The sequence below is a fragment of the Myotis lucifugus genome, unplaced genomic scaffold (assembly GCF_000147115.1).
Source record: "Myotis lucifugus unplaced genomic scaffold, Myoluc2.0 scaffold_38, whole genome shotgun sequence".
Lineage (NCBI taxonomy): Eukaryota > Metazoa > Chordata > Mammalia > Chiroptera > Vespertilionidae > Myotis > Myotis lucifugus.
This window is the reverse complement of record NW_005871086.1, coordinates 6,121,897-6,142,236: the sequence shown is the minus strand read 5'-3', so window position 1 is coordinate 6,142,236 and position 20,340 is coordinate 6,121,897. Positions and strand designations below refer to the sequence as shown.

The 20,340-nt window shown below is 42.4% G+C and overlaps 1 protein-coding gene across 10 annotated transcripts in view; it reads left to right on the top strand.

Annotated features, from left to right (window-relative positions):
* The window catches only part of MEIS2 (Meis homeobox 2), a 201,489-nt gene that overhangs the window by 176,798 nt on the left and 4,351 nt on the right, over positions 1-20,340 (top strand). For all 10 annotated transcript variants that reach the window (XM_006087498.3, XM_006087500.3, XM_006087497.3 and 7 more), the window contains one exon: positions 19,064-19,122. In XM_006087498.3, coding sequence (XP_006087560.1) covers positions 19,064-19,122 — 59 coding nt within the window. The remainder of the gene's footprint in view (positions 1-19,063; positions 19,123-20,340) is intronic.

Genomic DNA, 20,340 nt, shown 5'->3' with positions numbered 1-20,340 from the left:
TTTTTTAAGAAGTTGTACTTGGATTATGTGTATCTGGGAAGGGATGTTGCAAAACAAATTGTAAACCAGGCGCAGCATATCTGTGCCAGCCCTTATCAGATCTGCCACCAGTCAAGGGTAAGCCGAAGGCCAGGTCGCTGCGAACTGAAACATGAAAGCGAACACACACGGGGTGCTCCAAAGAAAGAATCATTTCTTCTGATTATTTTTAAAATTAATTGTATCAACCGGAGTCTTGTTTCAACTTATTTAGCAACTCATTACAACAACGATTCTCTGTGTCCTGCAAAGCTGCTGCTATAGATTTGTGGGTTTTTTTTAAATGCTTGGTTAATTGGCTGGTCTGCTAAGAATGAGTCTGTTGCTGTGGTTGAGGAAAGCTGGAAAAAATAGAGGTTAAGGTTTCTTGCGAACCTGTCACATTTGGGAATTGAGGGCCGTATAGTATTACTGCCCTCAAGCCACGGATAGCAACTTCTATTCCCATCCGTGGAGCCCTCACAGGGACCACAGCCACACCTTCTCAGCCCCAGCCAGCTTTTGGTTTTACTCTCCAGACCAACTCACTTCCACCCATAATCTACTGACCTTTAAATCAGTTTTGACTGCCAGAGGGAGCGCTTTTCCAGCGAACTGGAGTCCATGCACAGAATCTTAGATGTCCCTTCAGCACTGGCCCGGATTTGAAAAGACAGAAACCACCCAACTCCCTGCTAGACCTTAACATGGAACAATTCTTTCACATAATGATTAATCACACCCTAGTCGTTGCCCCAGTGTGTTCGAAAAATATGTTATGCACATCGCAGGACATCTTTGCAATACATCCAAGTTCATTCCGATTTCTCTTTGCCGACAGCAAGGATGTGTTTTTAATCTCCTTACCACCATGGGCTTTCTCCTCTCTCCTTTGTCGAGTCTGTAGCCACACATGCACACACTTAGAGAGATCATTTTTTGTATTGAAGGCCGCAAGGGCTGCTGGGAGGCCAAGTAGCAGGGTGTGGTTTTATACTGGGTCCACAATCCCTCTGCTCCCATCACAGCACCTAGCCCTTTGATCTTGGAAGTGAGAGTGGCAGGAAGAAAGGGAGGAGCTAGCAAAACGGGGTCCATTCCTAGCTCTGGATGGCTAAGAGCTTTCAGAATCAGCAGGTGGCCACAATATGATATTTAGTTCGTTGGATTCCTGTGGAGGTGGCGGGTGTAAAACAAGACAGTGGATCCCATCTTACTCCCAACTTCTTCACTCCGATGACCCCACCCACAGCCTGTCGGCAGTGGTTATGGGTCATGGTCTGGTTTCCTTGCGGCATGGGGTATGTTTTTCCTTCTGACCTTTCGCAATAGTACCTGTGTGCGTCGGGGGCGGGGGGGGGGGGAATCTCCTTAAGGGATGGTGTGTTGTTTTCTTTAACCAAGTGACAAGTCAAGAGATGTCTCCAGTCACAAGTCACATTTATGAAAAACAAGTGTGTGTGTGTGTGTGTGTGTGTGTGTGTGTGTAAATGTAATGTGTGTGCCTGCAGGCATATTGTAAGAGACAAATTTTGAGGTGTCTATTATTCTTTTACTGTGTCTTTATAATCTTCCCCTGCAGGAATTTAAAGAAATAGTTGCTTCACATTTGTTATTTGGAATGGCTAATAGGGAATCTAAAAGCAGTGTTTCCCTGGCATTGTGAATGAATATCTTCAGTCACAGATTTACGAGTGGCAGATCGGTGACGTACTTAATGGAGAATAACTCTTTTAGTAAAGTGAGCAACTACTTCCTAAAGGCCGGAACCTGTGCTTTTCCATAGAGAATCTGAAACGAAGTGTAGATTTCACGCAGGTCTACATGTGTATCTGGTGTAAAGTTCACTTTAAATTTCTTAAAATATAAGCTCCTCAACCACATCTGTGGACTGATGAACTGGGAACAACCACCGAGGTCGCGTTTATTGAGCATCTACTCTGAGCAGCCACCGAGCTAGGTGCCAGGAGCAGAGTAGGTCAGAGCTGGCGGTAGCAGCACACAGTTCACGCAACAGATTCCAGTGTTAAATATTAGAGACAGTGATAGAATGTTGCCTTTCTGTCACACATGCCCTTGGTTGTATGCTGTCTGTCCCTGCGTAGTGCAGCACCGTTTCCCCTTTTGTGTCTAAGGTTGTAGTGATGGAACAGAGGCAGGTGTGGACAGTGCAAACAAGTCCCTCAGACGGTGGCAGCCCCTCCCCAGCCTGGGGGACAACTGGGCCACACATGGCCACTGTCTGTTTCCACTGACATCATTTTGACAGCTTAGCACCTTTTCTTTTTTTCTTTTTTTTTTAGAGTAGGATGGGGTCAAGTCATCTAGTTAGGAATTTTCAAAGGCAAACTTGTAAAAGGGAAAAATAAAGTTTGCCTCCCTTTATACAGTTGGGTACGACAGAGCAAAGCCAGGCAGGTATGGAGCTTGTTTGATCCCTCACCCAGGTGGCCCTGGCGAAGCTCTGATGTCATCGGGTGGCGAGGCCCTGGGGACTTCTCCGTCTACGGAGTTGGAGTTGGCTGACACTCCACGGCCTGCCTCTCCCTCCTGGGGTTCAACACAGAGAGGGAAAGGGCCGCACACCTTCTTGTCTCCTTCCTTTATTGCACGGTTTGCTTTGTTTGTTTGATTTTAAAACTGCCATTATGTGAAAGTGTTGCAAGTATAAATAATTGAGAAGATCACTCTGTGGGGAAACCGCTTTCGCTGCCTTTGTGCACAGGCAGCTCATTACGGCTCGGAGCTGAGCATCCTGAGCGCAATTATGCAGCATCAGTACGTCGTGGGCATGAACCGAGGGGAGTGGATAAGAGACGGGGAAATAATTTTGTAACTTACTTAATTGGATTGATTTGGGTTTTCAAATAGTTCCTCCGGTGTAGCATTCAGCCGACCTCTCCCTGGCTGCTGTGGTCTTTGCGGGACTGTGGTTGGGCCTTTGGTTTGGGGCGTTCCTCCTCCTCCTGGATTCTGTGTGGACCTGAGATGTATTTCTGTTGGGGTTTAATTTCCACCCAAGGAGGGGTTACCCACAAAAACAGAACCATGATTCGGTCGTGAGGTTCTTGGCTCCCCTCGGGCTTACACGGCCAGTTAGTATATGTGAATGCAGCAAAGGGAGCCAGAGGTTAAAGAAGTGGGTCAGGCTCCGACGAGGCCGTCCTGCTCGCTTCTGCTGAAACGGAAGGAAAAGCCCATAATGGCGCTCGCCTGGCTTTCACCCCCATCATTTTAAGAATTGCTTTGCCAATCTTTCACAGCAAATAGTAATTTTAAGGGGGCCAAAACAGAACTCAGGGTGTTTGCACTCCGTGGTAATGATAGACTAGCTGTGCTCCCTGGAGTCAATAAGCCCAACAATGGAGTCATTTTTGCCTCCTGGAGTGAAGCACTGCTGCTGGCCTGAATGACAGCGTCCCTTAGAGCACCGGGCCCTTCGCAGGCTGACCACAGCCCCAGACGGCGGGGTTCAGGGGCAGGCAGGTGGCGTTTAACACAGTTACAAGTAAAGCTCATTGTGCACTTGTACACTCCGTAAACAAGAAAGTAGATGGGGGAGGGGAGGAAGGAGCATTTGATGTGCATTGATGTACTTTAGCCAAGAGCGCTTCCTCTTTTCCGGTCTCTTTCCCTTCTCTCTTCTTTTCCCCTTAAATCCGGCCCATCTCCTCGTCCTCCTCCTCCTCCTCCTCCTCCTCCTTCTCCTCCTCCTCCTCCTTCTCCTCCTCTCTCTCTCTCTCTCTCTCTCTCTCTCTCTCTCTCTCTCTCTCTCTCTCCATATATCTAACACCTGTAATAGACATGTTCAACTTAGATGGCCACAGCCCAATCACAGTTCTGATTAATAAAAAAACGCAGAAGGTGTTATAAAAAATTATCTTACATTTAAGATGAGTCTTCAGTTTCTAAGCCACATTCTGAAGCAGAAATTTTAAGCACACATAGCAAAATGCCCAATGATAGTTTTTAAAAAATGTTTTATTGAGTGGGAGAATCTGAGAAAGTGAGAAAAAGGAAAGATTGGAGAAAACATCCCAGCCTAAAATCGTTCTCTAATGATCAAATTACCTTTGAGATAGACAGGTTCGAGAGAACATTCAGCCAGCAAACATTTTTGGGGTCAAAGGTCTATGGAGTAGCCAGGTTTTATAGTAATCGTGGGAGGTGGCATTTTGAACAGATGAGATATACAACAAGAGCCCTACAAATGCTTCCCGTATCTGAGTCTGAATTGGGAAAATTTGAAGATGGAAATTCTATTTCAAGTTGATCAATGGCTTAAAAATACAATTTGGGTTACAAAATGAATGCTGTTTCAGTTTTCAAATCCTTGGAACCCTAGTGCCCCCCCCCCCCCCATCTCAATAACTAGGGTTAGGGACTGATTTATCCCGTGGCTCCTTCTTTGAGGTTCCTGACACAGGTTAGCCTAGGAAAGGCTGCGGCATAACTTGCAGCAAAGGAAGCATCTTCATTGTGCTTCCCTGCGTGTGATTCCCCTGCATTTCTGACCTACTACCCCAGTGACAGCAGTGTCCCTCAGGGCACAATTTGAGAAAAACTTCCCTAGAAAGATAGGAGAAAAAATATTTAAAGCAAGTTTTCTATCCTCCTTTTCTGTCTGCATCTCACACATTTTCCTCCTTTACTTCCTACTCACTGTTTCTCTGTCCCAACACACACACACACACACACACACACACACACACACACACACCATAATGCCTCATTGTAGTAATAAACTATATACTCGGTTCCCATTACCCTCAGCTTGCTCTCTCCTCTTTGGTCTACTGGACTTACCGTGCCCCAGTGTAACGCAGCACCTGTTCCCAGCCAAGGAAAGTCTGATGCCCACGTTCTCTTAAATCAAGTCCTTCTCTTCCTTGACCCGGCACCTAGGATTTGCCTGGTGTCTCTAATGCCCAGATGGACTCAGACCTTGAACCTTTGGTCTGTATCTTCAGTTGTGTCTAACTGCAAAGATAAATAGGCAGGAGCCAGGAAGCCAGTTATTTTCCAGCTTGGCTCTGCCTGATTCTAGGGACAATCATTTCATCAGGGATTCACCTATGCCTCTTGCAAAATAAGGAAAAGACAATTCTTATGAGATCTTCTGTTCTCAATCCCACGTTATTTCCAAGACAGGGAACCCTATTTTCATCCACTCATTCAGGTTTTCTTCACCAAACATGTTACTGAGGATGTACTATAAGCTGGACACAATCTCAGTAACATAGAATTAAGATATGGTCCCTGCTCTCTAAGGCTCGCTGGTGGGAAGCTAGACAAATACTAGTACATCGTGACCATGGTGTTGACTGAACGCTGTGATGGGCGTGTTATCCTGGTGCTACTGACTGAGGATGGGCTTCTTCCTCAGACGGTGGGGCCAGGGAAGTTATCTCAAAGAAGTGATATCGGATAAGAATTTTGAAGGGTGTATTGACCAAGTGGCCATTGAAGAAAAGCCAGAAAAGACAGAAGGAATAGTGTGTTCCTAGTACATTAGCATATTAACCTTATACTTATCAATTGCCTGTTTGTTGCTTGTTTGCTTTTAAATATTTTTATTGATTTCAGAGAGGAAGGGTGAGGGAGAGATAGAAACATCAATGATGAGAGAGAATCACTGATTGGCTGCCTCTTGCACGCCCCACACTGGGGATCAAGCCCAGCAACCCAGGCATGTGCCCTGACCGGGGGGCTTGAATCGTGACCTCCTGGTTCATAGGTCGATACTCAACCACTGAGCCATACCGACCAGGCACCTTTTTGTTTATTTGTACATTACCTGTCTCCAAGGTAAGAATCTGAGGCAGTTAAACCAAGTTCTAACTTAAATTATTTGTTGGTAGATGATGATGTTACTTTATCTGTACTGTGAAAATGAAGATAATTTAAATATGCCATCATTTCTAGTTCTAATGGTTAGGTTAAACCACTTAATTCTGATAGATGTGAAATATGAATCTGCTCTAATTTTTTTTTCAAATTGCAGTACAATGTGTTTGCTTCTTTGTCTGTTGGAGTTTTAGCTTCGTGTGGAATGTCAGAGTCGAAAGTTGATGTCTTTATTCCTCTACAAATCGGGGGGGGAATGCACTAACTAACCCTCTGAAGCAGTTGTGGCGTAACTGCTGGCTCACTGAGTCTCTTGTGATTTATAAAGATATATTTTATACCTTTTATGATTACGAGATGATGCTAAAAATTTTGTAGGTAATAATACCGCCACATTGGAGAGACTGCATATGACATCTCTGGAGAAGGTACAGATGCTACCTGGCTGTCAAGTCAAAGGAAAAGAGGTTTCATTTGATATTAAGAAAAGGCAGTCAGGAAATCTTATTTGGAATTTGGTATTGGGTGTTTGAACATCGTAAATGTGAGGACGTTAAGTCATATGTCCACGAATAGATTTTCTGTTTTGCTTCTCGACATAATGGGATATGTTATAATAACATTTTTAAAAGATTTTTGTTAGATGCATTGCTCTGAGAACTATAGTTTATTTGAAGTGACTTAGAAATTTTATAGATCTCTGATTCTACCCCACCTCCCTCCTTGGCACCAATACTAGATGCCAGTAAAAACTGGTTAAATAACATTTGGTTAAAATAGAAAGACTATGATATAAATGCATATGTATGATATTTTGTTTGTTGGATCTTTTTCTTAATATTACTTGACTTTCTGTGTTTTCATCTCATTTTGTCATATTTTGGGTTGAAGCCACTCTAAAGTTTAACACCTAGGAGATTTCTCACGTATGGCTCCCTTTAAAAGTGCTAAAATCTCAGCCTCTCGAATGAACAGGAGACCGGGCTACACGTTAGAGAAAGCAGTGGTATTGAGAAAGGGCCCCGAGAAGGTTGCCACCATCTGCATGTGTCCTCTGCCACATCCTTTCTTTTAAACCAGCAGGAGGATGGAAAGAAGGCTAAGAGCGGGCGTGCAAACACTGCGGCCGGCCTAGCGGGGCTTCGGAGCCTCCCTGCTGCTTGAGAAAAAGGAGCCCCACAGACAAATGAAAGGGCCGCCGGGACACCCACATGCACACCCCTTCCTGCCAAACACCTCGTGGCTTCACAGGGCTGGCCTTGGGGAGGCTGGGCCAGAGTTGAAGAATAGAGACTTGAGAACCATTTGTTTCCACACCATTTTGGGGGAAGTGCCATATTTTTCACCTTAAAAGCCCATTTAAAAAGAAAAATATGTTTTGAAAGGAGGACACAATTTGGAAGCCATCACACTTAATGGAGTCCCTTTAAAATGGAATAGGCGGTCCTATCAGTTCTCTTCTAAATTAGTTGTCACTACCTAGAGAAAAACCCACCCTGGATTGTGTTATGTTGCGTAAAACATACCATCTCCTGTATGTATTTTCCTGTATCCGGTTTTTGAATCTCTGGAATACATTTCATTGTTAAGTATGAGGTGGAACCCAAGTTTTAGTGTAGCAGTTTCCAGAATAACAGGTATGTTATCATCAGCCTCTACATCAAGTCACACCTATTATCTCAGAAGTGAAGGAGAAAGCCAACTGGAGCTGATAGAAACAAGACCGAGGTCACAGAGACTTTCACTGAGAATTGACATGGCCAGCCATTGTTGGGTGGGGGTCTCTGTAAAAGCCAGAAGCTGTATGAAGAGGAAGTCATTGTTTTTTGGAAGTAGCCAAGCAGTGTATCATAATTGTTGCCACAGCTCTGGAATATGCATCTAGTTTTGGAGTTTTGATGAAATTAGAGGGTTTTGGAGTTAAAGTCGCTTCTTTCTAACCTCTCACTCTTCTCTTGTACTATCTCTTGAGTGGCCTGTACAGCGTCTCAGCCTGAAGTCCCACTGTCAACGCAAAGGAAATATTTGGAAAATTGCTTCCCTCTCCTAAACGCATCAAATAGAAATTCTTTGTCAGTGTCAGTTTCCATCCACTCTAGACGGTAGCATACCACACGTAGATGCTCAGGTGTATCCTCGGTTATACGTTTTACATTTGTGTTTCTTCTTTGTGGAGTAAGCACAATTCAGCAGCCGTTCCCCAAGCCAAATGCCCCACCTTTTCATTTCTGCCGCCTTCATGAGGGCTCATTTCCTTTCCCTCTTCTACCTTCTCAGTGTATAGCTTCTCATTAGTTCATCCTATAGGTGGCTCTTGGACTAGACCTTCCTCAGCACCATGTTTTACTTTATCATGTCACCATTCAGGAACCTTAGGGGTTCGGTTTGTCACTCAGGAGCCTGCATCAGAGTATTATATACTTGAAAGTTGCCAAGAGAGTAGATCTTGTACTTGAAAGTTGCTAAGAGAGTAGATCTTAAATGTTTTCATCACAAGAAAGAACTGTAATTGCATGACATGATGGATGTGACAGTGGCAGTCATTTTGCAAAATAAGTATCAAATCCACATGTTGAATGCTTTAAACTTCCACAGCATTAAATATCAGTTATATCTCCATAGAGCTGTGGGGGGGCGGAGGGAGCACCTCCACCAGCTTGTCTATTAACCATAGCCATGTTTTCCACCCAAACCAGGAGCCAGTCTAAACTCAGCTTCTTCACTCTCCCTTGTGAAATGGGCCCTGGTGTCTTCACACGTGCCATTCCCTTACGTCCGTCCTTCCCGGTAACCTGTGCTCTTTCAATCTGGTTCCTCCTCCAAGAATTGGTGATTAGCTTCCATCTGACTTCTTTCATTGACCCGATCACACTTATTTACTGAGTGTGGACTCTGTTGTTTTATAATTATTATGTTTTTTCCAATCGGGATTTTTAATTTGTTTCTCTGGGTGTAAGAGTGAAAATCTGTAAAAGCATAGACTGCCTTTGCAAAATTTTAATATATATATATTTTTAATATATATATAGAGTCATATAATTATATATTTATGTATTGTATATAATTTCTTATTATGTATTCTCTTGTCAAATTTTTGTTGTTAAACTTATCTTTTGCTAAGTGTAGGATGTGAAGACTTATATGCACAGAATACTATGAACGTTAAAAATCATTTATTCTGATTTCTTGGACTGAAAAGGATGAAAATAAGCCTTCCATAATCACTGCTTCTCTACACTTTTCTTTCCCTGCCTACTACTCATTCTGTCCCCTCCGGAACCCAGTCTCTCACTGGGTTATGTACCACTTCCCTGAGAAAGCATCTGCTATTAGAATTCTCTGAATGGAGAGGAGGTGGGTGCTTAGTAACTTCTGACGGACTAAAGGGGGACATAGGCTAAAGCAAGAAATAAGGCTGAGAACGGTCTCTATTCCCCTGGAGAAGCGTGAAAGGGAAGAAGGGAGTAAACACTAGAACATGGTATGATGGAGTGGAAGCAAGGATTTTTAGCAACTGTTCTTTTCTCCCTTGCTTTTAGCATTCCCACTACCCATGAAATTCCCGTCTTTGACCTATGTGGTAATATGTCTAAATATCCTAGAGTTGATACCTTTTTCTTACTCTTCCTTTCAATCACTGCACAGAAAACTTAGCCAAGGGTTAATCTCTGGCAAAGTTGATCACCTGGTGTGTGTGTGTGTGAGTGCACACATGTACGTATGTGTGCATGTACACACATGTGTATACATATATGTGTATGCACACATGTGTTTGTGTGTGCACACATACATTCATGTATGTATATACATATGGCTGATGACTTCTCACAGTTTATCTCAAGGCCACATTGTTTCATGCTCCACTTGGCTGACAGGGCATCTCTGTCCTGACAGATTTATTCATTGAGAACAGGATCATGTGGTTGAAATCATTTTAATTCTTAACAAGACAGTGCATATGGCTTACGTAGATTTTGTTGTTGGTTTTTTTTCTCTTATATATTGCTCAGGGAAGCCGATGTCAGTATAAATCGGTGGTAATGAAATCAACATTATGGCATCTTTGATATTGCATTTGCTAAAGCCTTTCTGGCTGTTTAATTCAGCACTTACTGATTGATATTATAGACAGTGGATAAACATTTTTGATGGATCTGTTTGCTCACAGATGAAAAGAATCTAATCCTTTTTTCTCTTTGATTTAAAGAGTGGGATGCCTCTGGAGAGGAAACAGTTCAAATGTGGTCACCATAGGTTGGTGGCATTAAAAATAGAAACTCACTTAGTGTAAAATTTGCTGTCAGGAAAAATGGAGCATTCTTTCTGAACCCAGGAACGTGTGGTTCATGCGAGCCTGCTTGTAGATGGTTGCTACAATAAGGCTCCTTTCATACAGGTGTGTTTATGCCCCAGGCTTGCTGGCCACAGTCCATTCCATTTACAGAAGCTGAATTAAACAATAACTACCGCATTGCAAAAAATGGTGTGTGTGTGTGGGGGGGGCGCGTTCGGGAGGGGGAAAGGTGAGCGTCAAAGGAGATGCCTGAGAGCTTTGTTAGGGCCAAGAAAAACCCTGTTGCAGTTGTCAGAGCTTGTTGATGTTGCTGGGAACGGCACTTTTTTTTTTCTCCTGGATTTTGTGGTTCTGCCTTAGGAAAGAAAGTAAAATAGAACGGAAGAACAAAGTCCTACTCTATAAATCAGCAGCTGCTCCTCGCCAGATCAAAGGAGTGACATTTTTGCTCCTGGACTACTTGTCCACTTGAGGGCTTGACAGGCAGCTAACAGCTGGCCCGCTAGACTGTATGGGAGAATCAGCCTACATCTTCTTCCGAGCAGATGACAAGCTAATCAGAGAGAGATCCATAGCACAGGGCATGTGAGTGCACCTTGATCTCCTCAAACATGTCTAATACGCAATCGCTAAACAGCTTGGTGCATTTTTGGCAAGTTAATGCGGAGGTGGTTTCCACTGAGAAGTAGGATAGAAAATTAATGCTTCAATCAAAGGTGATCATAAGAGCTAAAAAGATACTAGATTTGTCAGGATCTTCTCCTCTTAGCTTGAATTAGTAAATGGCTAAGAACATAATGAGAACTGGCTAAAATGGACTTCACTGATGATAGGTGACTGGTTGATTTTTCAAAGCCCAGTCAGGCTATAGTGTTCAGGTGAATGAGCAGGCAATGGGTGTTGGTAATTTCGAAAACGATTGCTCCTGCTTTTTAGGCTGAGAGAGTTCAATAAAGTTGTAGATGCATCTTCCGTGTCCGCAAAGAGTTGTTTTCAGAAGCACTACAAGGTGTGTAGGTATAAAGATCTGGAATTTTAATGTCAGGAGTAAAACTTTCAAAGTAATTCATTTTCAAGTTGATTTCCATCTGCAATAAATCATGTATAGGATGAGGTAATATACTACAGCTTATGTCTATTGACTTAGTATTTTATCTTGAAGAGGATAGATCCTAGATATGAATAGCTAAGGAAGTTTGTGTGTTTTCTCCTCCCTCACTTTCAAGTAGCTTTGAAAGATTACTTTTATAGTGCATGATAAATAGCCACATATGAATAATCTGATGGCAATTCTGTAAGAGTAGCAGGGCTTCAGCATCACAACCCGCTGGGACATTGTGTTTCATGTCATCAGGTGCGATTATACTTAGAGAATAGTGGGCTTTGTTGCTCAGTATTGTAAAGGAAATAAAAGGTAATTTTCTGTCTTAGAAGAAATTTCTCTGATACCCTTATTAAAAAGTCTACTATTGGCCATATAAACCTTACTCAAATAAGATGCCAAATTCTCCAGGTCACTTTTAAAATTGTTTTAATTATAAAAATAATCATACTTACTATTAAAACTCAAGCAGCACAAGTTACATAAAATAAAAACGAAACTCTACCATCTTCCGCCTATCCATTCCTGAGAGATAACAATTTTCATAAAAACATGTTATTGGCTTATTGGCCCAACTTTTCCTTAGGAGGTACAGATGGAATGAAATGAATTAAATTATTACAAATTGTTTGTCGCCCAAGGCAAGTGATTAAAAGACTGCTTAGATCCAAGATAACCAAAGACAATAATGCGTACATCTTCGTAGCTAAGGTTCACAGGTAAAACTTGATCTTTGCAACTTCCTATTCCTAGGCAACGTACTAGATCATCTATTTGGTATGCGATCTCGAGCAGGACCTTCAAACATAAATGTGCACAGATAACTTGGGGGTCTTTTAACATGCGATTCAGAGTCAGCAGCGCCAGGGTAGGGACTAGAGTATTTCTGCAGTTCTAACAAGATCAGGGTGAGGTTGGTGTGGCTGGTCCATGGGGATCTAGAGAACCATTAAGAGACTGTGTGATTCCAGTAGCTCGCCTTACTACCTAGCCCCATAGCAGATGCTTGCTCCAGTGTCTGAAGTCATCCCCACTGTGGCATTATACATTCAGATTGGCTGGGATCTCTGGAAAGACCCTGCCAGGTGGACACCTGCTACCTGTTGGGATACAACAGATTATTACCATTTTATCAACTCAGCATGGGTTGGTTTAATAGCCACCCACCTACTAGCCTTTTTATTAAAGACTGTGATATATATATATATATATATTAGAGGCCCGGTGCATGAAAATTCATGTACTGGGTGTGGAGGTGGGGGGGGGAGGTCTCTCAGCCTGGCCTGAGCCCTCTTGCAGACCGGGAGCCCTTGGGGGATTTCCGACTTCGGGGAGCGGGCCTAAGCCCAGTCTGGCCTCTCTCTGCGGGAGGTGACTGGTGGGCTGATTGGTGGATGGCGCCCACCAGCGAGCAGCTGGCCCCACCCTCCAATTGCCCCTCTGCTGCCACTGGTCACCACGCCCCCCCATCGCCATCCCCTCCCTCTGCCCGCTGGCACCCACCTCAGCTGGCCTGGCACTGCCTGCTCACCAGGCCCACCCCCCACTGACCAGTCATTCTTATGTTTGGTCAATTTGCATATTAGGCTTTTATTATATAGGATATTTTGACTTGAGAGAGAGCAGAAGGGAAAGAGAGAGAAATATTGTAGTGAGAGAGAAACATTAATTGCCTCCTGTATAGTTTGGGACAGAACCTGCAACCTGGGCACATGCTCTAACTGGGAATTGAACCTGCTACCTTTAGGTGCACAGGATGATGCCCAACCAACTGAGCCACACAGGCCAGGTAACCTAGTCTTAATTATTACCTATAAAAGAACAGAGCTCTTTAGGAGGGGTATGGGCTGAGTGCATTTTGAGTATAAGCCAGGGGTCCTCAAACTACGGCCCGTGGGCCACATGCAAATATTGTATTTGTTCCAGTTTTGTTTTTTTACTTCAAAATAAGATATGTGCAGTGTGCATAGGAATTTGTTCATAGTCCGGCCCTCCAACGGTCTGAGGGACAGTGAACTGGCCCCCTGTTTAAAAAGTTTGAGGACCCCTGGTATAAGCTAACATTCCGTGAGCTCTTTCTATGTGCCAGGCACTGTGTCAAGGATTTTACATATAACACTTCCTTCAATCCTCAAAACAATTTGGGCCCAATTATTACCCCAGTTTATAGATAGGAAACAAACCAAGGCTTTGAAGGTTAACTAGACTTGCCCACGGTCACACAGCCAGAAAAGGGCAGAGAATATGAGTCCATGCTCTTTATCACTTTGCTCTTTGGAGAAGTCTGGAATATGAAATAGTGACTGAGAAGGGTTTACTCAAAGTGGGGTGAAGAACCTGGGTGAGCCTGTGTCACTTTAGGGAAAAATTACATACAAGAAAGAATTTTGAAAGAACACTGTAGAAGGTCACCAAAGGTAACCAGCACCTACCTGATCGTTTTGCCCAGAGCCTTTTGTGTCAACATGGACACTCCAGTACTCAAGGCATATTCATAAAGCTACAAAAGGCTTGTGATTCCAGATTAATATCATGTTTTCATATTGTAAATGTATGAGTATTATTTCATTTGTCTTTCGAGTTGTGGACAAATCTGGTACCTATCAAGTTATAAATTAAGCTGTAGCTCATGGAAATTAGTTATGAACCATGAATGTGTCCCTAAGTAGCCCACGAATTTCGTTTACCTTACTGTGCTCACTGTTGTCTGCGAGAAAATACCTACTGTCTGGCCACCAGTGAAAAATTTATGTTTGCAACAAGACTTAATCATTTGTGTGCCCGAGGACCTGGTTAAAGGTAAACCTGCTTAATATATTGATTTAATCAATTTAATGTATCTTACTGAGAAAACCCCACTCTTTTTTTTTAATCATTATTATTGAAAGTATTACATATGTCCCTTCTTTTCCCCTTTGACCCCTTCTAGCCCCCGCCCCAGGCCTTCACCACACTATTGTCTGTGTCCATGGATCATGCATATATGCATATAAGTTCTTTGGTTGATCTCTTCCCACCCGCCCACCTCTGCCTTCCCCCTCTTGACCATAACACAGCACAGAAAAAGACTAGCTGTTTTTTTGGTTTTGTTTGCTTGTTTTTTTCAAAGTAAGAAAAAAAAAGAAAGAAACTTGATAACTGGCTTGGTTGAGGCTTCATTGTTTCAGCACCAAGGAGTAGCAAATTCTGTGAATAAGCACCTTCCCTGAGGAGCCCTGGCTATGGAAGGTGGGGAAGTAGAGATTTTTCATTTTTTAACAGGTCCCCAGTCCCACGCTGCCTACAACACTTCCTCCAAGTTGATCTGATCCTTCTTCGACAAGCCAGCCCCCTTCCTAGACCAGACCAATCCAAGCAAAAGCTTCAATTCCAGGAGTCATGCTTCCTTCTCAGTGTTCAGGGCTGGCTGGTTTCCAGGTGACTCCATGGAGGCCTCACTTTCTAACATAAGGAATGCTGCCTAAAGGAGTTGGTTACCAGGTGTGGCATGAAGTTAGTGAACCAGAAAAAAGGGATTTATCAACCATTTAAAAAGAAGGGAGGAAAAAGAAAGAAAGAAAAGAAATCAACCAACAATCAGGAACGACACCTAAGCCTACTTCTATCAATCTGAAATAGGCTTTGGAGTGAAAAGCCTTTAAAAGAAAAATCAAGATGGTGAGATTTCAGTTGCAGAAAAGTATGCAAGCTGAAAAGTTTGGCTTTTGGGTGGGGGTAGGGGTGGGGATAGAGGTCTCTAGGAGATATCTCTCCAGCAAGACAACAAGATGAGATTTTAACAATATTTTTCTATCTTGGGTTTATTCTTTTTAAAAATATTCTTTTTTCATCTCTCCAACTTGACTCAAAAAGGCCCTGTGATTCTTGGAAAGTCATTAAAAGTATTTCTATAATTATTTTTAACATAGCAGTCATAGTGTATTCTTTTTAAGGGTCCCACAAACGATTGCATTTTCTATTTTAGTAAAACTTAGTTAGAAAGTCGATGGTATCAGTAGGTACTCTCCAGAGCCTTTGTGTGAGCCTGGATACGAACTTTGTGTTCAATACAAATCAATGGAACTCGTGCACTTTAGGGTACTCATTCCCTAAGGAGTCACTAATGGAATTATCTCTAGCCCTTAAAAAAAGTCACAATGTGGCTAATGAAATTTTTTCTAAGTGAAATCTGGATAAGGTACTAGACTTACTAGCACATTTTATTTATGGCATTTATCATATTCGGCACGTTTTACACGCAAGTTGCACAAACCTCAGCATGTTTTTAAGAGCTATTTAATATCTAAGAAGACTTTGTAATTTTGGGTTAAATTGTTTGTACCAATAGAGGAGTATATTATATGTCCTCAACTTCAAAATCATTCCGGGATGACATTATGACTTAGAAACTTTTTTTTTTATATCAGATACAGATGAAAAACCTAACAGTCTTTGGATTGGAAATAACTTTGGGGGTTTTCATTAAAGTTGGGTGCAGCTTGCTGCATGTTGGTTAGTTGGATGTCTTCAGCAATTTTTCAAATGTTTTGGGTTTGGCAAAGTCCAAAATGTTTTTGCCAAGACCCTCTTTTCCCCTTATTTTTTAAACCCGTGTGAAATTCTAGGATAACTTAATCCATATGTGTCTGATTCATTTACACTTAACTCATCAAAATGTTATTTTGTAAGACCCATTTAATATTCAAGAAACCTTTTGAGCCTTTTTAAGACATCTTGTTTTCTGTCTTTGAACCATTGAGTTGTGTTTTTCCATATGAATGGAGCTTGGACCTTGAAAGATTGAAGATCAGTTGATTTTCAACTTAGGCTTTTTAAAATCTCAGTATAATCAAAAGTTGATATATTCTGCTTACTGCTTGAGCGCTAAATACATTCACTTTAAAATATAGATCAGAAGACTTGGAAAAAAATTCAGGTCCTATAATTTTGGGGAAGACTACATTTGGAAATTTCATCACAGTGATATTAAAGAAAAAAATTACTCCTAATTTTATTTTTAATCTATAATTAAATTGTTCCATTTTATATGTGCATTGGTGTGTTTTTTTAAGAGTGGTCTATGGATCATTAGCAAAGTGGGGTAATTTCATTTCTTACTGTTAAAATGTTCATACGGACAACTCACTAATTAATTTTAATAATAACATCTATGACGTTTATAAGACATCCCAAGATCAGGGGAGTTGACAATTGGCAGGAGTTGTACATCAAGAGATTTCTGAAAAATTGGGGCCCATATGTTTTTAAAATTCTGTGTGATTTAAAAGAATGTGGTAGAGTTATGAATCTGGCAAGATGCAGCACGATGGAGTAAAAACATTGTTTGAGAACAAAAATTCAGAGAGGCCAAATGGAGCCCAAGTGAAAAAGGCAAAATCTCTATGACCCTTTGTAAAAGGATCCGGAGAAAACCTTCCGAGGCTTCTGTGCATGTTTGTTGAGTAGAGCTGGACAAAGAAAGGCCATCGCCATAACTGCTAGTGAACATCGGCCCACGCCATGGTAACTAGTTGAAAATGGAACACTGGAGTGGCATTTCCAAGTTCAGCGCTTCTATAAAGACCTGCTAGCACGCAGAATGCTTTTTTAATGTTTTGCATTGTTGTGTGTCCCCCATGGAACAACCTTTTGAGAGGACCCCGTTTTTACTAATGTAAACATTCTGACGAGTATCCAAAGAAATGACCTTTGAGTGAACCTCTAACCTTCCCTGTAATTATTTGTTTGAAGACAGTGTGGAGTTCTCCTGCTGAGAACTAAGAACCATGATGCCTTGCAGCTCTGTGAGTAAGGGAGTGTTTGGGGGAACTGGAGAGAAAGACATAAATAAGGGAACAACCTCCAGATGTAAATAATAAAAGAGCAAAAGGGTGAAATTAAAAAGGGAAAAAATAGCAATTCGTTTTACCTAAAGAGTTGGCCTATAGGAAAAAACAAAACCAGGATTAGTAGCCCATAAAACGAGGTGAAACCCCTGCCATGTGTGTCCTCCATTAGAAACTTCAAGGAGGAGAGAAAAGGTTTGCCCCTCTCCCCGAGCACCTCACGGGGCCCTAACCTGAGCTGATAAAAAGAGCTCCTGGGGGTGGAAATCTCCGGGCAGACCTCCTTGGTCCCAGTAAAAACAGTGAGGAAAGAGTGGATAATTAAGTTCCTTTTCTGATTGGAGGGATAATTCTGGAAGGCTCTGTGATCTAGCTGAGCAACGTGTCTGGTGCCAGGTGGGAAGAAATACGCAGCTAGGACTTTCCTTTTGTTCTCACCTCTCCTAGCCTGTCACTTTCTTCCCCAAACCTGCGGGGGTGTAACATTTTTGACAAGTGAGCTCCATACTCTCTTAAGTAATAAAGAAGTTCATTGTTTTGCAAACAAACACCATATGCAAAAGACTCCTTTGGTTTCCTTGCAGCTATTCTTCTCCGGCCTAATTGTATTCCCACTGGAGTGCTCACAGGAGGCCTGAGAGAGTGTGGGCTGCCGGCCTTCAGAAGGGACTTCGGCTAGGGACTTCATCTCCGCAGGAACGCAAACACAAAGCTGCCAACGTGCACTAGAATTTTTTTATTTTTTAGTTTATGTATTTATTTATTTTGCTAATTTCAAAGAACGAGTTTTCAGTTCCTGCCTGTGGCCCCATGCAGAACCATTGATCATTAAGTCCCCGTGCACTTAAGATTTGACACTGGAAATATTGGGACACGTTATAAATGAGTATATTTTTAAGGGACAGCTCGATAAATGGTAGGCACCCCCCCTCCCTTCAAGCACCCCCCAAAATGCACAGCCGATGAATCCTGTGCATCAGCTCCGATGTGTGGGGAATGCTCGTCATTAAATGCACAGGGACAAGGGTAACTCACAAATGGTGGGAAATTGTTTTGTTTTTATTAAATTTAGAGAAATAAAGGAGATTTCTTATCTTCTTACTCTCTTTGTACATGAATATTTGATGGGCATTATTAAACATTAAAGTAACATGAAGTAGGCACTTATTTTTGGATTTCCAACAAAATTAGATCCAGGCTTCGAGACGAAATAACTGCTTCTCCGCATTCCTGTGATTCAGCCACCACCTGATTTGAAAACGTTTCTCGGGCTCTAATCTCAACCATGTGTACCTGAGGCTCTGCCTTTCTAGTGGGTTGAAAGGTGGCTGGGTTTATGGTTGGCAGTTACCTTATCCCTGCCCTGGGTGTCCCCGCTTGGACTGGAAAGGCCGCCCCCAGCTGGCACTGACCTCTAAATGACCCCTAACTTTACAGGCTTAAACGGCAGGAGTTGCCGAAGAGCAGAAGTCTTTCTGGCCAGCACTTATTACTGCTGTGTTGGTGATAAAACTTCAGACAGCCTAATTGATGGCTTTGCTGACCTAACAATACCTTGTGAAAGCAGAGTGCCAGAGCCTGGTCTCCATTTATGACCAGCTGCAAGGGGGAAGCTGGGTCGCCCCGCGCCGGGGACTGCAGGCGAAGGGGAAAATCCCCCAGCCTGCGAACTTTAACCAGATCCCGACCTGTGCGAGAAGCAGAAGCACAATTGCAAAGGAAGAGAAGCTTTCTCGGGGAATACACTTCTCCCCGCCTGTGCCATGTTTGCCAGCCAGCCTCCAGTTGGTTATAAGAGGACGGGAGAGATGAGCCAGTCAACTGTTTTTGAACAGGGAAAGAGAAAATTGCCTTTGACTGACAACGGTCATTTCCAGTAGATGTCCAACTGGATCGTATTCCCTGCAGTGTTGGTGCAAAGGTGTTCACGGAGCACAGACCTTGCATCTGATGACCCGTCTCTCTGTTTTATTTCAGGTTTATTAACGCCAGAAGAAGAATAGTACAGCCAATGATTGACCAGTCAAATCGAGCAGGCAAGTTCCAGCTAGTATCTATATTCACACCCCACAGGCACAAACCCTCAACCAACCTATATGTCAGGAGTTTCATCACCTGGTATATAAGTGCTTCCATCAGGCATTCTGGGAGAGGTTCTTTTTTTTTTTTTTTTTTTTACTGTCCCCAGAATTCCATTCTAGGAAGCAACTTCACTAATTGGCGCTAATTGGAGATTTCCCACCCTGACTCTACTGAAACTGCTTTTTATTTTCCTCCTGAATTGGTAATTGGGCACAAGCATTAGTGCCACAAGCAGTTTGTTTGACTGTGAGCTCTGAATGACTCATTGCTTGTCTGCATCCAATCATTAGCACACTCTCATTTTCTTGTTACCCACAATCCCTTGGTGTACATGTTGCTTTCACTCCTGGAGCATCCCCTGTTAAACGCATTGTATCCATTCATTGGCTTTGACTATTCATAATATCCTATCAAAGCCTGAGGTCTGCATTGCCAGCATTATGTTTTTTATTAAAAGATTATTACCTTTGTTTAAAATGCTTCACATCCATTCCACTAAAGTACATGTGAGTTTTTCTCACAGCATCTCTCAGATTCTCTGAAGCAATTATTATAAGGTACTGGCAGAGCCATACCTGTGAACTCCTCCGCATTTGAAGTAGTTTACTGAGTGGTGGGGCCCTGTAAGGAGGTCTGTAGGAAAAAACTATTTTCCATGTGGTGATGACTGTTGTCACTAACAAGGGTGTCAAACTTGACGGAGATTTAAACTGTGGCCTCAGTTTAAAGAATTTAAGACAACTTATTTCCTTTGGCACAGTTTCCCCAGTAACACCTCAATCCTTCCACCAGTGGAGGCCAGGGGCCTGTTGCAGAAGAATAAAAAATAATTGAAATATTATATTTACAATGTTTACATTTTTCTTTAGCATGGGTAAAAAAAAAGAAATGCTCAATTCAGTCTGTTTAACCTTATAAAATTGTGCTTGAATTTCAAATGTTGGTGGGTGATGTGAAAATTTTTTATTAGCCACCAGAGATGGCAGAATCACAGAATCTTACTCGATAGCATGTTGAGATATTTATATATTGGATGCCCTAAACTTCCCTATCCTGCTTCCCCTAATTGAGACATAAGTAAAGAGGAGAACGGACCTGTTAAACTGGCAGGCGAGGTCTTTCCTCCAGAATGGCTATTAAAGCTACTCACTCACCTTAGCTCAGTCGTAGAA